Genomic DNA, 19,974 nt, shown 5'->3' with positions numbered 1-19,974 from the left:
TTGGGTCCCTGCCTGGCACCCGGGGGATGAGTGCATCCCCTGCATTCTTTACCCAGTGGCAGAACTTGGAAGAGAAGTGGAGGTGGGCGGGAGTGATGATGCAAAGCCCGCCTAAAAATTGGGGCAGGGAAAGGAGGCTGTAGTTACTAAGAACCGGCTGCGGGAGTTGCCCCGGGAAGATTAGGAGGACTTGTAGATGTCGTAGCCCAGAGGAAAAGCCAGCGCAAGGACGGGAGGGCTTTTTCGTTCTCTGATCCTCGAAGACCCTGGACAAAAACATGGAACTAATTTCTCCAACAGTGATTATAATCCTAGGTTGCGTTGCTCTTTTATTTCTCCTTCAGTGGAAGAATTTGCGTGGACCTCCTTGCATTGGGGGCTGGATTCCCTGGATTGGAGCTGGATTTGAGTTTGGAAAAGCCCCTCTAGAATTTATAGAGATAGCAAGAATCAAGGTATGTCACCGTGGTAGGTGGGGTTTTCTTTTTCATTTTCTTTTATCGGATCTCAAGTGCAATGATAGTGCACAGGGAACATACTCGCTACTTTCAATTAAATGACTAAGTCATTTATGAATCACCCTACTAATAATCAACAACTATTTCCTATGCACCGTTTTGTAAAAGAAAGACATTTTTGTAATGAAAATACAGTGAGATTTGCAGTTGCCTTTTTGGAAGTAGACATTAATTTTTAAGTGTTAGTTTTTTTCATCATTAACATTTTTAAGCATATGATATTAACTAAATGCTTGCAGTAGGCAAGAAAGACAAAACTGTAATAGAACTTAAGTCTATGAAAATACTTAAAATATTAGTATCCAAATCAGAGTTAACATCAAACTATTGTAGAAAAAAAAAACACAAAAATAAAAACAAACAACCCCCCCCCAAAAAAAGTGCTTGCAAAGCTAGTCTTTACAAATTTAGTGGGCACTATAGTTTTAGCTGGTGTTATCTTTTGATGATAACAAATGAACCCCATTTTCACTGCACACTAAGTAGTTAAGTAATCATAAGTAGGTGTTGTTTTTAAAAATACTTAAAGTGTCTGTCAAATGTCTGTAAACTTTAAGGAACAGATTTTTCTTAACCTACTCATTTAAATTAAAAGTTAGAGAAATTATAGTTTTACAGGGAAAAAAATGCAGAAAATAATTTCTACATACCCATCCCCATTAACTTTTGCTGAGTATGGTACCTTTGTTACAATCAATGAGACAATATTACTATAATTGTACTATTAAATATAGTTCATAGTTTATATTATGGTTTACAAACCTATGTGTTTTTTAAAATTTTGATTCTGATAATATACACAACCTAAAATGTCCCCTTTTAGCCACTTACAGATATATAATTCAGTGGTGTCAATTACATTCACAATGTTGTCTTACCATCACTGCCATCCATTACCAAAACTTTTCCATCACCCCAAATGGCAGTTTTGTACCAATTAAGCATTAACTACCCATTCCCCATTCCCCACCCTTACTTTGGCCACTGGTAACCTATATTCTAGTTTCTGATTCTATGAATTTTCTTCTTCTATTTCATATCAGTGAACTCATACAGTATTTATCCATCATGTTGGCTTATTTCACACAACAATGTCCTTAAGGTTCATTCGTGTTATCACATGTATCAGAACTTCATTCCTTTTCATGGCTGAATGATATTCCATTGTATGTATTTACCACCGTTTGTTTATCCATTCATCTATTGGATAAACACTTGGGTTGCTTCCATCTATTGGCAATTGTAAACAGTGCCACTATGAACACTGGTCTGTAAATATATCTGAGTTTTCAATTCCTTTGGATATATACCTAGAAGTGGGATAAGATCTTTGTTAACCTGTTCATTTTTTTAAATTAATTTATTGAAATATATAACCCACACACAGACATACATAAACAATAAGTGTATAGTAATAGTTGTGAACTTACAAAACAAACATGTATAGCATCATACAGGACTTTCATAACTCACCCTACCACCAACACCTTACATTGTTGTTAAACCTTTTTAGCTAATGATTAAAGAGCATTGTCAAAATATTACTACTAACCAAAGTATTTTTCCCCAACCCTCCCTATTATTATCTTTATATCATTTATATATAAACATACATAAACAATTAAGTGTATAGTAAAAGTTGTGAACTTACAAAGCATACATGCATAACATATATACAAGAGTCCCATACATCAACCCTCCACCAACACCTTGCACTGTTGTGAGATGTTTGTTACAAATTATGAAAGAATATTGTCAAAATCTTACTGCTCATCACAGTCCTTATCTTACATTTGGTGTGTTTTCCCCCAACCCACCCACCCTATTATTATTTTTTAAATATATTTTTCATGACAGAAGTTGTAAACTTATAAAACAATCATGCACATTTGCAGAATTCCCAAACAAGACCACTCTATCAACACACAACACTGTGGTGGAACACTTATTACAGATAAGATAATATCATCTGATTGTTACCATGTCCATAGTATACATTTGGCTCACATTTTCCATACTGCCCCATTATTAACACAGTACATCTTTGGCATAGATGCAAGAATATTATATTATTACTGCTAACTACAGTCCATAGGTCATTCCAGTTTATTTTTCCCATGCATTCCTAACACCCTGCAGTAGTGATATACATTTGCTCTAGCTCACAAAGGACACTCTTGCATCCATACCATCAACCAAAATTCTCATCCACCTCTTGGTTTACTGTGCTATTCAGTTCCTAGATTATTCTCTAGCATTCTGCCAATTGGCATTTACATAGCTAGACTACCATTTTCAGCCACATCCCCATGTATAAACTAGCTATTACTCACTATTTGTTACCATCCACTCTATACATTTCCACAGTTTTACAGTAAAGCTAATTAAAACTTCTACATACATTGAACATCATTAGTCCATCTCAGTCCTTCTCTTATTTCTGTTAATAATCTACCACCTACCACCAGGTCTTGAAGATATTTTCCTACAATTTCTTCTACAAGTTTTATGGTTCTTGCTTTTATTTTTAGGTTTTTGATCCATTTTGAGTTAATTTTTAGATAAGGTGTGATATTCTTTCGGCTATGGGTATCCTGTTCTTTCAGCACCATTTTGCTAAATGGACTCTTCTGCCTGAGCTGCATGGGTTTGACAGGGTAGTAAAAAATCACTTGACCATACACGTGAGGGTCTGTTTCTGAGCCATCAGTTTGATTCCATTGGTCTATGTGTCTGTGTCTGTATTTATGCCAGCACCATGCTGTTTTTACCACTATAGCTTGGTAGTATGATGTAAAGTCCGGAGCTGAGGATTCGCTTTTCCTTTTTTGATATTTCTGGCTATTTAGGACTCTTTACCTTTCCAAATTAATTTGATAATTGTGTTTTCAATTTTTTTTTAAATGTTGGTGGAATTTTTATCAGGGTTGCATTGAATCTGTATATCAGTTTGAGTAGAATTGACATCTTAATGATATTTAGTCTTCCAATGCATGAGCATGGAATGTTCTTCCAGTTATTTAGGACTTTTTTTCTTTCTTTTAACATTGGGTTGCAGTTTTCTGGATACAGGTGCTTTACATAGTTGGTTAAGTTTATTCCTATTTGAGTTTTATTTGTCATTATTTTCTTTTCACCACTCTTTTGACACTTAGTTACTTTTATTGATAAAAATCTTCATTTCTAGACTCTCTTCCAGGCCTCTGTCTCCTGTCTTTTCTTTTCTTTTCAGGCTCTAGCACACCGTTTAGTATTCCCTGAAAATCTGGTCTCTTGCTTAGAAATTCTCTCAGTTTCTGTTTATCTGTAAATATTCTTATCTTGCCCTCATTTTTGAAAGACAGTCTTGCTGGAGATAAAATTCTTGGCTGGAAATTTTTCTCTCATAATATCTTAAATACATCAGACCACTGTCTTTTTGCCTCTATGTTTTCTGGTGAGAAATCAGCATGTAATTTTATTGGGTATCGCTTATATGTTATGCATTGCTTTTCTCTTGCTGTTCTCAGAATTATCTCCTTGTCTTTGGCATTTTTCATTCTGATTAGAATATGTATCAGAGTTAGTCTATTCAGATTTTTTTGGATGGAAGTACCTTGTGCTTCTTAGACATGGATATCTATGTCCTTCAATTGGGTTGGGAAATTTTCTAACATTATTTCTTTAAATATTCCCCTTTTCCCTTCTCTTCTCCTTCCGGGACACCCATGACATGTGTGTTTGCACATCTCTTGCTGTCATTTATTTCCCTGAGACCTTGTTCGATTTTTCCATTCTTTTCTTCATCTTTTATGTGTTCACTTTCGGAGGCCATTTCTTCAAGCTCAGCAATCCTTTCTTCTGCCTTCTCAAATTTGCTATTATATGATTTCAATGTTTTCTTTAATTTCATTTATCGCATCTTTCATTCCCATAAGATCTGCTGTTTTTCTCTGCATACTTTTAAATTCTTCTTTGTGGTCATCCAGTCTTCTTAATATCTTTAATCTCTTTAGCATCTCATTGAATTTATTAAGGATATTTGTTTGAACACCTATAATTAGTTGTCTCAACTCCTTTGTGTCATCTGGAGACTTATCTTGTTCCTTTAACTGGGCCATATCTTTCTGTTTGGTTGATGTGTTGGTATCTGGCTTGCTAGAGTATTTATTCTGGTTGCAGTTTTTCTCTTTAGTGTAGGACTCACTGCCCTTTATCCCTTGCCGGTTGTGCAGTAGGAGCCAAGGACGTAATTGGTGCAATAAACTGTGGAGGCTCAAGCTGCCCTCATTGCCCCAGGACCAATGAAGCTTCTCCCAACTTTCTCCTTTCACAGACGTAGGGATAGAGTTACAGTTGTATGGAATAATCCAAGTCGTGCAGGCCTGGACTGTGGTTGCCCAGAGAGACTGATGAAGCTTCACACCCCTTTCTCCCCTGCCTGGGGCGGGGATGGAGCTGAAGGTGTGGGCAGCAATCTATGCAATGTGGGTCCAAGATGACCACAGTTGCCCCCATAGACTTCAGATTATTCAGTCTGTGGCAGCCAAAGTTACCCAATGTTACCTGGATAGGCTGCTGCAGAGCTAGCCAGTCTCCTCCCTGCCAGAGGAGGGGCTAAAGCCTAGGCTATGGCTGCAGGCTGATCTGGGTGAAAGAAACTGGTTCCTACCATCACTGTGATATTTGGTCAGCCCAGCTTCCTCTCAGGCTGGGAGTGGAGTCAAAATGGCAGCCACTGGCCTCTTTCATTTCCAACTTGGACAGATTCACACCCCAGGTATTCCTTGGGTTATTTCTTAGCCATCTGATTCTACTTACTGCTCAGTAGCAGAAATCAGCAGCCAACCATCACCTCCTCCCATATTTTTGGGAAATGGAGCTTCCAGTTCCAATCACAGAACAGCTCCTGGAGCAGCTTGTGCTGCCAAAGTAGGACAATCATCAGCCTCTGTGGCTTGGCCGGCAATTTCCCAGAGAGGCTGGTGCAGGTCCCTGCAGCTTCCTCCCTGTTGGAGGTGGCACTGTGGCTTAGGCTAGACCTGCAATCTGACCTGCATGGAAAGAAGCTGGTCCCCACCAGCACTGTGATTCTCAGTCCACCCTGCTTCCCCTTGTGCCAGGCGTGGAGTTAAGATGGCAGCTACCGGCCTTTTTCTGACTTGGACAGGCTCAAACTTCAGCTGTTCTCAGGATTATACTTTAGCTCACTGAATTTTACTCATCAGTAGCTGAAGTTGGTGCCCAACCAACCATCTCTTCCTTGCCTATTTTTGGGAAGTGGAGCTTTCAATTTCAGCCATGGAACAGCTCCTGAGGCAGCCCGTGCCTCCGGTGGAGGACGGGCACAGGCCTCCAGGGCATGGAGCACTCTACTTATGAGTCTTTCTTACAGATGGGCAGTCTCCTCCCTCCATTCCTTCAAGAATGTTGCAGGATGCCGTTCTTTCCTCCTGAAGCCCCAAACAGTTGCTTCAGCTAGCTCAGATAGTTCTGGGTGTTTACTAACTGCCCTGTAGCAGGAGCTGACTCTAGGAGCTCCTTACTCCGCTGCCATCTTGCTGGTTGTCTCAACCTGTTCATTTTTATTTAATTTCCAGCCACCATGATTTTATTGTACTTGATTGTCTTATAAATTTGTATAATGTCGATCATCTTTATTATTATGTATTATTATTATGTATTATATTATAATTCTTTCTGTGGTGATCCATTCTCCACATGGGTTCCTATCCAGCGAGCCTAGTTTACGAAAGAATTTTATACTTAGTAGCATTATATATAAAACCCTGGTCATTTTTTCCCCAAAATTTCTGAGATTCTAAATTTGTAAAAAATTTGGAGAATACTGAAGAGAACTAAGATGAAAATAATAATCATCCAGAATATCATACTAGAAATAAATACTGTAAAAAAATTATGAGTATTTTTTCTGCCTTTTTTTCTATTTAGTAAACAATAAATGGAATAATATGGTAATACTGTTTTAGGTGCTTTTCAATTTGACATAAAATATCAAATATTCCCATGTCATTAAATATTTTTTCTGGATCTTTTTTCTACATATACATTTTAATGGCTGTATGATATTTCATCATGAAAATATGATAATTTATATAAATAAACCTCCATATTTTGTATTCAGTAAGTTGCCAGTTTTTTTCCCCTGCATTTCAGCCACTGCTTCAGTGAACATTTTCATGTGTGTGTGTGTGCACGTGTGCCATGTGGTTTTACGTTTTGTACGTATCTGATTCCTTCCTTAGAATAAATTCCCAGAAGGAGAATTGCTAAGTTAAAGAATATACACATTTGGCTTGCTTATATTGCTCTATTGCCATTGCAAAAGGATGCAATAATACATAATTTCTTTTCCTTTGAGTATCTGGGATTGCCCGGTTCCTCATATCCTTGACCATACTGGGTACTATAATTCTTTGTAATTTTTCTAGTCTGATATTTCAAAAGTACTATCTTTTAAAGGAATGCTTCTTTGTTTCTCACAGCCTTCCTTACTAATATGAATTTTGGTATTATATTGCTTTAGGAACATTTTTATAAGTCTGCCTTAGAAGAAGTCCATATGTTTTCAAGGACTCTGTGGCTTTTCTGATCAAATGAAACAATTTCTGTTAATCACCTCTTATATTGCATGGCACAGTATAAATTATTTTTTTCTGATACTGTAATAAATAGCCTGTATCCATTTGTTGATGTTTGATTGATAAAAACTTTTAAGTTTCACCCCTCACTGTTTCCTTTGTACTCCACTTCTAGTCAAGATGATAAGAAAGGCTGGATGTTCTGTCCTTTGGCTTTGGTGGGAGCCACTTCACAAAAAAAGAAACACTAGTGGACAATAGGCACATGAAAAGATTTTTAACCTCATTAATTATCAAGGAAATGCAAATTAAAACCTCAGTGAGATATTACACACCTACTAGAATGGCTAAAGTAAAGTAGACCGAAAATAATAATGGTTATTGATGTGGACTAGCTAGAACTCTCATAATCTGTTTGTAGGGATATGAAATAGTTAAATCACTTAAAATCTTAAATCACTTAAAATCAATCCACACATAGGAACCCTCACACCAGCCCCTCCTCCAACCACAAACAGAAACAAAAATGCTGAGCTTGTCTCTTTCTCTGCTCTCTCAAACCATTTTTGGACCAACTTGGGCGACCTTCCTTGCTTTCTCCCAAAAAGCCCCATTATATAAGAAATAACACTTTTCATACCCTCTTGGACTGTGCCTGGCATCATCAATCTCAATTTTCGAACCACATTTTGGGTGGGTGGTCCATTCTGTTCATTCAGAGTGGTTACAACAGATACTTGTTAGTAGACTTGATGGGAAACTCCATCTACATGGCAACTGTGCCAGTCACTTGTATCCTCAGCTCTTCCTGCCCCTGGAGAAGGAAGATAAGAGGAAACTTTTTTGACCACAAAAATCTTCCCTTTTTTTCCTACTAATATATTAAATTTTAAGTAGATTATGCATTTATATGGTTGAATTTTTTAAAATTATAAAAATTGTAGTGAAAAGTCCCTCTTACCTATGTCCTCCATCTACCTGGTTCTCATCCCTTATTCCCAGCATAAGTAATACTATAATTCATTTTTTATATGTCCTACCATAGTTTCCTTAACTGTATACAATCACATAAATTATAAATTATTTTCTACCTCTTAAAAACAAAAGGCATCATATATTCATACTGTTCTTTTGTTACTCCAATAAAATTATCAGTCAATGTATATTGAAATCTTTCTATATCAGTGCATAGAGAACTCTTTTTTTTTTCTTTAAGATGAATGGATGTAGGTTAATTAATTTAACCAGTGCCTCCATTCATAGACATGTGATAGGCAGACTTCTAAGTCTCCTGATATCTATGCCCTTGAGAAATAACCTTCCTTCAAGTTTCGGCAGAATCTAGTAATTTGCATCTAATGAATGGAATGTGACAAAAGTGATGGGAAGGTTTATGAGTGATTAGGTTACATAAGACTGTGACATTTTTATTTATCTGTTTCCCTCTTGGTGGACATTTGGGTTGTTTCCAGTTTTGGCTATTTGTGCTATAAGCTATGAACATTCATGTGTAAATTTTGTGGGACATATGTTTTCATTTTGCTTGGATAAATTCTTAGGAGTGAAATGACGGAGTTGTGTAAGTATATTTAAATGTTTTTGGAAATTGCCAAAAAGATTTTAAGTGATTTAACTATTTTATATCCCTACAAACAGATTATGAGAGTTCTAGCTAGTCCACATCAACAACCATTATTATTTTCAGTCTACTTTATTTTAGCCATTCTAGTAGGTGTGTAATATCTCATTGAGGTTTTAATTTGCATTTCCTTGATAACTAATGAGGTTAAAAATCTTTTCATATGCCTGTTGTCCACGAGTGTTTCTTTTTTTTGTGAGGTGTTCAAACTTTTTGGCATTTTTAAATTAGGTTGATCATTTTTGTATTTTTCATTGCAAGACTCACAGATACAAGTTCTTTATGTATTGAGAATATTTTCTGCCCTTCTGTGGCTTGCCTTTTTATTTTCTTTGCAGTGTCTTTCAAACAGCAGAAGTTTTTAATTTTTAATTTTTATTTATTTATTTATTTCTCTTCCCTTTCCCACTCCAGTTGTCTGTTCTCTGTGTCTGTTTGCTGCATTTTCTTCTTTTTGTCCACTTCTGTTGTTGTCAGCGGCATGGAAATCTGTGTTTCTTTTTGTTGCATCGCCTTGCTGTGTCAGCTCTCCATGTGTGCAGTGCCATTCCTGGGCAGAGTGAACTTTCTTTCCCGCTGGGCGGCTCTCCTTACAGGTTGCACTCCTTGCGCATGGGGCTCCCCTATGTGGGGGACACCACTGCGTGGCAAGGCACTCCTTGCGCACACCAGCACTGCACATGGGCCAGCACCACATGGGTCAAGGAGGCCCGGGGTTTGAACTGTGGACCTTCCATGTGGTAGATGGATGCCCTCTTCACTGGGCCAAGTCCGCTTCCCCAGGAGTTTTTAAAGTTGAACAAGTCTAAGTTAACTATTTTTTTCTTTTCATGTGTTTTATGTCTATCTAAAAAATCTTGGCCTGAAGCAAAAACATAAAGATTTTTCTAATATGTTTTCTTCTTAAAGGCTTATAGTTTTGATTTTACATTTAAGCCTATGATCCATTTTGAGTTAATTATCATGTGTGGTGTATGAGTAAACATTAAGTTTCATTTTTTTCTCATTTGGATGTCTAACTGATCCGTTATCACGTCTTAAGAATTTATTTTCCTCCTTGAATTGCCTTTGCATCTTTGCCAAAACTCAGTTGATGGAAAGTGGCTGTGGCTCAATCAGCTGGGCTCCTGTCTACCATATGGGAGGCCCTGGGTTCGTGTCCCAGGGCCTCCTTGTGAAGGCAGGCTCACCTGCACACTGTAGAGAGACACCAGCCCTTAAGTGCTGCTGGGAGCCGACTCAGCAAGGTGACACAACAAAAAAGGGAGACAATCAAGAAACACAAAAGAATGTGCAGCAAATGGACACAGAGAGCAGACAGCAAGCAAGCTGCAAGAGGGGAGGGAATAAATAAATAAAAATAAAATACAGCCACAGAAGAATGCACAGCGAATGGACACAGAAAGCAGACAGCAAGCAAAAAACCACAAGGGGTGGGTGGGTGGGGGGGCAAAAAAATCTCAGTTGACCCTATATACGTAGATCTATTTCTAGCTTTTTGATCCTGTCGACTGATTTATATGTCCATTCCATTTTTAATACTATACTGTCTTAATTACTGTAGCTTTATAGTAAATCAAGTAGTGAAACTTCTGCATCTCTTTTTAATGACCCTGACTTTTAAGATCATTTGCATTTTAATTTCATTTGCATAAATTTTAGAATCAGCTTGTCTGTCTATAACAAAGACTGGAATTACAATAGGGAGCTTGTTAAATCTATAGAAAAATTTAGAGAGAATTGGTCTTCTAGCAATATTTAGGCTTCCAATCTGTGAATGCTGTATACCTCTCCATTTATTTGGCTAATTAATTTATCTTAGAAATATTATGTATTTTTCTGTGATAATATTTTATTTTTGATTATTTTTTCCTAAGTATTTTATGTTTTTTGACAGTATTGTAAATAAAATTGTTTTTACTTTTGATTTCCAATTGTATCCAGAACACTTTTGTAGCTATAGACATAAAGAAGAATAAAGTGAGAATTATTCTACTCAGTTTCAAGTCTTATTACATAGCTACAGTAATGAAGATTAAATGGTATTGACAGAAGGATAGAGCAAAGATCAGTGAAACAGAATAGATAACTCAGAAATAGACCCACAAATATGCCCAACGAATTTTTGACAAAGGTGCAAAAGCAATTCAATGGAGGAACGATAGCCTTTTTAACAAATGGTAATGGAGCATTTGAACAATAGGCAAAAAGAAAATAAATAACTGCCATCTTAGCATCACACCTTAACAAAAATTAACTCAAAACTTCACAAATTCACATAAGTAAAACTTAAAACTATAAAACTTTTAGGAAAAACTGTAGGAGAATACCTTCATGATCTAGAGCTAGGAAATAGCTTTTAGACTTGATATCAAAAGTACAATCAGAGGGGAGCAGATGTGGCTTAAGCAGTTGAGTGCCTCCTTTCTGGGTTCAGTCCAAGGTGCCTCCTAAAAACAAAAACAAGCAAACAAATTAAAAAAACAACAACTCGGGAACTGATGTGGCTAAGTGGTTGAGCATCGGCTTTCCACATACAAGGTACTGGGTTCGATCGCCGGCCCTAGTATTCAAAAAAATTAAAACAAAACAAAACAAAAAAACAGTGCAATCAGAGAGGGAGGAGTAAGATGGCAGCAGAGTAAGGAGTGCCAAGAGTCAGCTTATCCAACAGGGCAGTTAGTAATCACCCAGAGCTATCTAAAGCACCTGTTTGGGGGGCCCAGGAGACCAGAAGAGCATCCTGCAACATCCTTGAAAGAATGGAAGGAGGAAACTGCCCATCTGCAATGAAGATTCCTGAGTAGAGTACTCCAGGCCACAGAGGCCAGTGCCTCTCCTCCACTGATGGCACAGACCACCCTGAGAACTCTTCTGTGACTGGAGTTGAAAGCTCCATTTCCCCAAAACAAGGGAGGAAGATACCATTGGCCACCAACTCCAGCTACTGATTAGTAAATTTGGCTGGCTGAAGTATACTAAGAACAGCTAAAGTTTGAACCTGTCCAAGTCAGGTTTAAACAATTTTAACTCTACCCTTGGCAGGAAGGGAAGCAAGGCTGATTGAAAATCACAGAGATAGTAGGGACTGGCTTCTTTCCACCCAGATTGAATTGTGGCCCTAGCCACCGCTCCAGCCCCAACTCTGGTAGGGAGGAGCCTGGGGGGACCTTCACCAGCTTCTCTGGGTAACTGCAGGAGCTTTTGGCCTTCACAGACTGGATACTCAGATACCTGTAGCTCTATCCTTGCCCTCTAATAGGATAGGAAGGGAGGTGTGTTTCCTCAGCCTCTCTGGACAACTGCAGACCCTTTAAACCTACCTGGACTGGATACTTGGATACCTGGGGCTCCATCCCCACCCCACCCCATAAGATTGGAGGGGATCTGTGTTTCCTCAACCTCTCTAGGCAAATGAAGGTGCTGTTGGTCCACATAGACTGGTTTGTTGAACACGTGTGGCTCTATCCCAGGCTCCCCCATAGGACTGTTGGGCACTTGTGATAGGAGGGGCTGGTGTTTCCTCAACCTCTCTGGGCGATAGCAGGCACTTATGGCCTGCACAGAGTGCAGTATTGTGCCTGTGGCTCTACCCCCAATACCCAATAGGATAGGAGGGGAATAGTGGTTCTGCAGCCTCTCTGGGCAGCTGCATCTGCTTTTGGCCCATATATAGACTAGATAGTTGGACACCTGAGTCATTATCCCTGCCCCTCTAATAGGTCAGGAGGGGAGTTGTTTTTCCTCAGCCTCTCTGGGCAACTGCAGGTACTTTTGACGTATATGTACTGGAGTGTTGGGCACCTCTGGCTCAATCCCCAACCTTTAATAGGATAGGAGGAGGCTGATGTTCCCTCAGCTTCTCTGGGCAACTGCAGGTGCTTTCGTCCTGCATAAATTGGAGTGTTGAGCATTCTGAGGAGTGTTGAGCATTCACACCCCTGGTAGGGTAGGATAGGGTGGGAGGCATTGCTAGGTCAGTCTACCTTGGCAATTTTAGTCAGTTTTGACCTGCATGGCTTAGTTTGCTGCCCACATGTGCAGCTCCATCCCTGCCTCAGGCAGGGGAGGAAGGGGTGTGAAGCTCCACCAGTATCCGCAGGCAGCTACAGATGGTCTTGGCCTGCATGGATTGGATTGCTGCACATGGCTGTAGCTCCATCCCTATGCCTGGCAGGGGAGAAGATGAGAGAACTTTTGTTTGTTCCTGGGGCAACACAGCATCCGCCTTTGCAGTGTACAGTACCAACTACATCCTTGGCTCCTATTACACAACTAGCAAGGGAGACCGGACACCAAAAAAAAAAAAAAAAAAAAAAAAAAAAAATTATAACCATACCAAGAAACAGGAAGATATGTCCCAGTCAAAGGAACAAGATAAGCCACCGGATGACATAGCATTTTTTAAACAACTAATCATAGATGTTCAAAAAATCTCCTTAATAAATCCAGTGAGATGGATGGATAAAGAGATTAAGGATATTGAGACAACACTGGGTGAGCACAAAGAGGAATTTGAAAGTATACATAGAAAAACTGCAGATTTTGTGGGAATGAAAGGTACAACAAATGAAATTAAAAATACAGTGGAGGCATATAATACCAGATGTGAGGAGGCAGAAGAAAGGATCAATGAGCTTGAAGACATGGCCACTGAAGGTGAACATAAAATAGAACAGATAAAGAAAAGAATGGAAAAAATTGAACAGGGTCTCAGGGACCTAAATGATGACAAGGAACATGCAAACATGTCTTGGTTGTCCTAGAAGGAGCAGAGAAAGGAAAGGGGCAGAAGTAGTATTTGTAGAGAGAATGGTAGAAAACTACCCAACCCTACTGAAAAGCATAGATATCCATATCCAAAATGCACAATGTACTCCCATCTGAATAAATCTGAATAGTCCTACTCCAAGACATACTAATCAGAATATCAAATGCCAAGATGGAAAATTCTGAGAGCAGCAAGAGAAAAGTGATTTATCACATATAAGGGATACCCAATAAGATCAAGTGCTGATTTCTAATCAGAAACCATGGAAACAAGAAGGCAATGGTATGATGTATTTAAGATTCTGCAAGAGAAAAACTGCTAGTCAAGAATTTTATATCCAGGAAGATTGCCCTTCAAAAATGAGGGTGAGTTTAGAATATTCAGAGATAAACAGAAACTGAGAGAGTTTGTAACCAAGAGACCAGCTTTGCAGGACATTCTAAAGGGAGTGCTACAGCCTGAAAAGAAAAGACAGGAGAGAGAGGCTTGGAAGAGAGTCTAGAAATGAAGATTATATCAGTAAAATAACTTAAAGTGTCAAAAGAGTGATGAAAATAAAATATGAAAGATAAAACCCAAAGGTTAAAATGGGTGAAATAAGAACTGTGTTTACAGTAATAATATTGAATGTTAATGGATTAAACACCCCAATCTAAAGGCACAGACTGGCAGAATGGATAAGAAAATATGAACCATCTATATGCTGTCTACAAGAGTATTTGCATTCAAGGATATCAATAGATTGAAAGTGAAAGGCTGGGAAAAGACACTCCATGCATGCAGTAACCAACAAAACAAAACAAAATAAATCAAAACAAAAAACATGCTAGATTAGTTATCCAATACATCTAATACATATATTGGATGAAATAGACTTTAAAAGCAAAACTCTTATTAGAGAAAAGGAAGGATATTATATATTAATAAAAATGGCAATCCACCAAGAAGAAATAGCAATCAAAAATGTATATACATCTAACCAGGATGACCCAAATTACATGAGGCAAACACTGGCAAAACTGAATGGATGTTTCTACAATAATAGTTATGTATTAGTCAGCAAAAGTGGTGCTAATGCAAAATACCAGAAACTGGTTGGTTTTTATAAAGGGTATTTGTTTGGGCTAGGAGCTTACAGGTACCAGGCTATCAAGCATAAGTTACTTCCCTCACCAAAGTCTATTTGGAGCAAGATGGCTGCCAACATCAGTGAGGGATCAGGCTTCCTGGGTTCTTATGTTCCTGGGGCTTGCTTTTCTCTGGGTTCAAGGTTCCTTTCTTCCTGCAAATGGCTTCTCTTTCCTCTGGGAGCTTACTTCTGGGGCCTCCAGCTTAAGTCTTCGGCATCGAACTCAAAATCAAAGCTCCAACATTGAAAGCCCTCAACTCTGTTCTTCATCATGGCTTTTATCTGTGAGTCCCCACCCACAAACGGGTGGGGTCTCAATGCCCTAATCATAACTCAGTTATGCCTAGGTACAGATAAGATTATAAGCATAATCCAATATCTATTTTTGGAATTCATAACCATATCAAACTGCTACAAGTTGTATAGATGTCTGTACAATAATAGTTGGATACCTCAATATACCAACTCTCAGCATTGGATAGAACATCTGGGCAGATTATCAATAAAGAAACAGAGAGCTTGAATAATATGATAAAAGGAATAAACCTATAGACATATACAGAATATTGTACTCCAAAATAGCAGGGATTTACATTCTTCTCAAGTGCTTATGGGTCTTTCTCCAAGATAGGCCTTATGTTGGGTCACAAAGCACATCTCAATAGATTCAACATGATTAAAATTACACAAAGCACTTTCTCTGATCATGGTGTAATAAAGTTGGAAATTAGCAGGCAGAAAAAGGGAAAATTCACAAATATATGGAGTTTAAACAACACTCCTTAATAATCAGTGGGTTAAAGAAGAAATTGCAAGGAAAATCATTAAATGCCTCAAGATGAATGAAACAAAAACACAGCATATGCAATGCAGGCAGTGCTGAGAGGGAATTTTATAGCCTCCAATGTTTACATTAAGATAGAAAAAAGCGCTAAAATCAATGACCTAACCACATAGCTGCTAAAAAAAGAACAGCATACTACTCCCAAGGTAATGAAATAACCAAGGAATGAAATAACCAAGATCAGAGCATAAATAAATGAAACTGAGAGAAAAAAAACAATAGAGGGAATTAACAAAACCAGACGTTTGTTCTTCAAGAAGATTAACAAAATCAACAAACCCTTAGCTAGACTGACAAAGAAAAAGAGAGAAGATGTAGGTAATGAAATGAAAATTAAATGGGAACATTACTACTGACACCACAGAAATTTAAAAAAATCCTAAGAGGATACTATGAACACTGTAATCCAACAAACTAGACAAACCAGTCACAAGAGATTGAAACAGTTACCAAAAAGCTCCAAAAATGAAAAGTCCAGGAACAGATGATGTCACAGGTGAGTTTTACCAAGCATTCAAAGAAGATTTAATACTATTCAGGGAAACGGACTTTGGCCCAGTGGTTAGGGCGTCCGTCTACCATATGGGAGGTCCGCGGTTCAAACCCCGGGCCTCCTTGACCCGTGTGGAGCTGGCCGTGTGCAGCGCTGATGCGCGCAAAGAGTGCCGTGCCACGAAAGGGTGTCCCCCGTGTAGGGGAGCCCCACGCGCAAGGAGTGCGCCCGTGAGGAGAGCCGCCCAGCGTGAAAAGAAAGAGCAGCCTGCCCAGGAATGGCGCCGCCCACACTTCCCGTGCCGCTGACGACAACAGAAGCGGACAAAGAAACAAGACGCAGCAAATAGACACCAAGAACAGACAACCGGGGGAGAGGGGGAATTAAATAAATCTTTAAAAAAAAAAAAATACTATTCTTACTCACTCGTCCAAAACTTGAACAGGAAGGAATGCTACCAAACTCATACTCTGAAGCCAATATCACTCTAATACCAAAACCAACTAAGGATATTAAAAAAAAAAAAAGAAAATTACTGATCCATTTCCCTAATGAGCATGGATGCAAAAATCCTCGACAAAATACTTGCAAACCAAATCCCAAAACACATTAAAAGAATTATTAATCATGATCAAGTAGGTTTTATGCCAGGCATGCAAGGGTGGTTCAACACAAGTAAATCAATCAGCATAATAACACCACATTAATAAAGAAGAAAAATCACATTATCCTCTCAATTGATACAGAAAGGTGACAACAACATACAGTATCCTTTCTCGATAAAAATATTGCAAAAGATAGGATTTGGAGAAAACTTCTCAACATGATAATGGCCATGTATGATAAACCCACAGCTATTTTTTAACTCAGTGGTGAAAGGCTGAAGACTTTCCTGTTGAGATCGGGAACAAGACAAGCTACCACCATTGTTCAACATATTGTTAGAGGCCCTAGCTAGAGAAATCAGGTAAGAAAAATAAAAATCATCTAAATCAGATAGGAAGAAGTAAAATTTCTGATATTCACAGATGATTTGATCCTATATCTAGAAATTCTCATAAAATCTACAGCAAAGCTGCTAGATCTAATAGATGATTTCAGCAGAGTGGCAGGATATAAGATTAATATACAAGAATCAGTAGTGTTTCTGTACACTAGTAATGCACAATCTGAGGAGGAAGTCAGAGAAAAAATTCCATTTACAATAGCGACTAAAAGAATCAAACATTTAGGAATAAACTTAACCAAAGATCTAAAGCACTTGTATTCAGAAAACTACAATGCATTTCTAAAAGAAATCTAAAAAGACCTAAATAAATGCAAGAACATTCTGTGCTCATGGATTTGAAGACTAAATATTGTTAAGATGTTAATTCTACTGAAATTGATATACAGAGTCAATACAACCCCAATAAAAATTCCACCAACATTTTTTAAAGAAATGGAAAACACAATTATCAAATTTATTTGAAGGGTAAGGGACCCTGAATAGCCAAAACATCTTAAAAAGCAAGTGCAAAGGTGGAGGACTCTTGCTTCCGGACTTTTAAGTAATATTACTTAGCTACAGTGGTTAAAAAAAAAAAAAAAAGGCATGGTACTGGCATAAGATAGACACATAGACCAATGGAACAGAATTGATCACATCTATGGTCAAGTGAATTTTGACATGGTTGTCAAATCCACCCAGCTGGGGCAGAACAGTCTATTCAACAAATGGTATGGGGAGAACTGGATATCATATCCAAAAGAAAGAAAGAGGACCCCTATCTCACATCTTCTACAAAAATAAACTCAAAATGGATCAAAGACCTAAATATAAAAGCTAGAGTCATAAAGCTACCCGAAGAAAAGGTAGGGAAACATCTTTAAGACTTGGTGGTAGGTGGTTGATTCTTAACCTTATACCAAAAGCACAAGCATCTGAAGAAGCCATGGATAAATGGAATCTCCTCAAACTTAAAACACTTTTATGGTTCAAAGGACTACATCAAGAAGATGAAAAAGCATTCCACTCAATGGGAGAAAATATTTGGCAACCACACATTGATAAGTGTTTGATTTCCATTCTATGTAAAGCAATCATAGAACTCAATAAAAGAGCAAGCAATCTATTTTAAAAATGGGCAAAAGTCTTAAATAGACATTTCTCCAAAGAAAAAATACAAATGGTCAAAAAGTACATGAAAAATGCAAATCAAAATGACAATGAAATATCATCTTCCACCACATAGAGTGCCATTATGGAAAAAAAAACAGAAAATTGTAAGTGCTGGAGAGAATGTGGAGATAAAGGAGCACTCCTTCATAGTTTTTTTACATAGGCATGTAAAATGGTGCATCCTCTGTGGGAGACAGGTTGGCAGTTCCTAAGGAACCTAAATATAGAGCTGCCATATGAGCCAGCAATTGCTCTATTAGAAATATACCCAGAAGAAATGAAAGCTGTTGTATATACAGACATTTGCACACCGATTTGCATAGGAGCATTATTCATAATTGCCAAAGGATGGAAACAACCCAAGTGTCCATCAACCAATGAATGGATAAATAAAATGTGGTATGTACATATAATGCAATACTATTCAGCTGGAAGAAGAAATGAAATTGGTAGACCTGTGATAACATGGATGAACCTTGAAGACAGATACAAAAGGACAAATATTGCATGGTCTCACTATACGGTACTAAATACAAAGAATAAACACATGGAGTTAAAACCTAGAGTATAGGTTATTAGGAGATAGGATGAGGGCTGAGAAGGGGTACTGATGCTTAGTGTATGTAGATATTTTAATTACCTTGACTGTAAAAGTGTGGAAATGTATAGAATTGATGGTAACACATTATAGTGAGTAGAACTAATGCATCTGGTTTATAAATGGGATTGTGGCTGAAAAGGGTAGTCTAGGGATGTAAATGTCAGTTGAAAGAAGGCTAAAGAATCATCTAGGGTCTAAATAACATAGTGAACTCAGAGGTAGATGAGAATTGTGATTAATAGTACAAATACAAGAATTGTCCTGTGAACTAGAACAAATGTAATCATTAGTGCAAGGTGGTAAGAATGTGGAGAAACATGTGAAAAATACAATTAATGTAACCTATGGACTATAGTTAACAGTAATACTGTAATATTCCTGCAACAATGCGAAAGATGTTCTGTGTTAATAATAGGGAGGTATAGAAAAAACTGTCAAACATACACTATAGACCATAGTTAGTGGTAATAGTCTGATGATATTATCTCATAATCTGAAAGAAATGTTCCGTCACAATATGGTGTGTTGGTAGAGGGGTGTTGTATGGGAATGCCACACATGTGCATGATTGTCTTGCTAGTTCACAACTTCTCTAATAAAAATATATTTTTGAAAAAAGTACAATCCATAGCTTTGCATTATATCAGTATCATAGCCAATGTAGTTTATCGAAGGTGCAATTATTGCTAATTGAAGTCTCTATGGAGACTGAAAAAAAAGAAAAAGTATGATCCGTAAAAGGAAGAATTGATAAATCAGACCTCATCAATATTAAAAAATTGATTCCTGTGACAGATCCTGTTAAAAGGATGAAAAGACAAACTACAGACTGGAAGAAAATATTTGCAAACCACATATCTGACAAGAAACTGGTATCTAGAATTTATAAACAACCCTCAAAACACAACAGTAAAAATCACAAAGATTACAGTTAGAAAATGGCAATTGATATTTCACCAAAGAGGATATGCAGATGGCAAATAAATGCATGAAAATATGTTCAGCGTCATTAGCCATTACAGATATGCAAAATAAAACCACAATGAGATATCACTACACACCTATCGGAATAGTAAAATAAAAAATAGTGACAACACCAAATGTTGCCAGAATATGGAGAACCTGGATCATCCATACATCACTGTTGGGAATATAAAATCGTACAGCCATTCTGGAAAAAAAGAAGGCAGTTTCTTAAACAACTTAACATGCAACTAGTATATGAACCAGTTATTGC

The 19,974-nt window shown here is 37.8% G+C and overlaps 1 protein-coding gene across 2 annotated transcripts in view; it reads left to right on the top strand.

Annotated features, from left to right (window-relative positions):
• The first annotated feature begins 50 nt into the window (after window positions 1–50).
• The window catches only part of CYP39A1 (cytochrome P450 family 39 subfamily A member 1), a 104,978-nt gene continuing 85,054 nt past the window's right edge, over window positions 51–19,974 (top strand). Inside the window, exon 1 of one of the 2 annotated variants that reach the window (XM_058306827.2) lies at window positions 51–455. In XM_058306827.2, coding sequence (XP_058162810.1) covers window positions 279–455 — 177 coding nt within the window. In that variant the 5' untranslated portion in view covers window positions 51–278. The remainder of the gene's footprint in view (window positions 456–19,974) is intronic. The other variant, XM_058306829.2, reaches the window with a different exon arrangement.

This window comes from Dasypus novemcinctus, chromosome 11 (assembly GCF_030445035.2).
Source record: "Dasypus novemcinctus isolate mDasNov1 chromosome 11, mDasNov1.1.hap2, whole genome shotgun sequence".
In the NCBI taxonomy this organism is placed as follows: Eukaryota; Metazoa; Chordata; class Mammalia; order Cingulata; family Dasypodidae; genus Dasypus; species Dasypus novemcinctus.
This window is presented reverse-complemented; position numbering and strand designations above follow the sequence as displayed.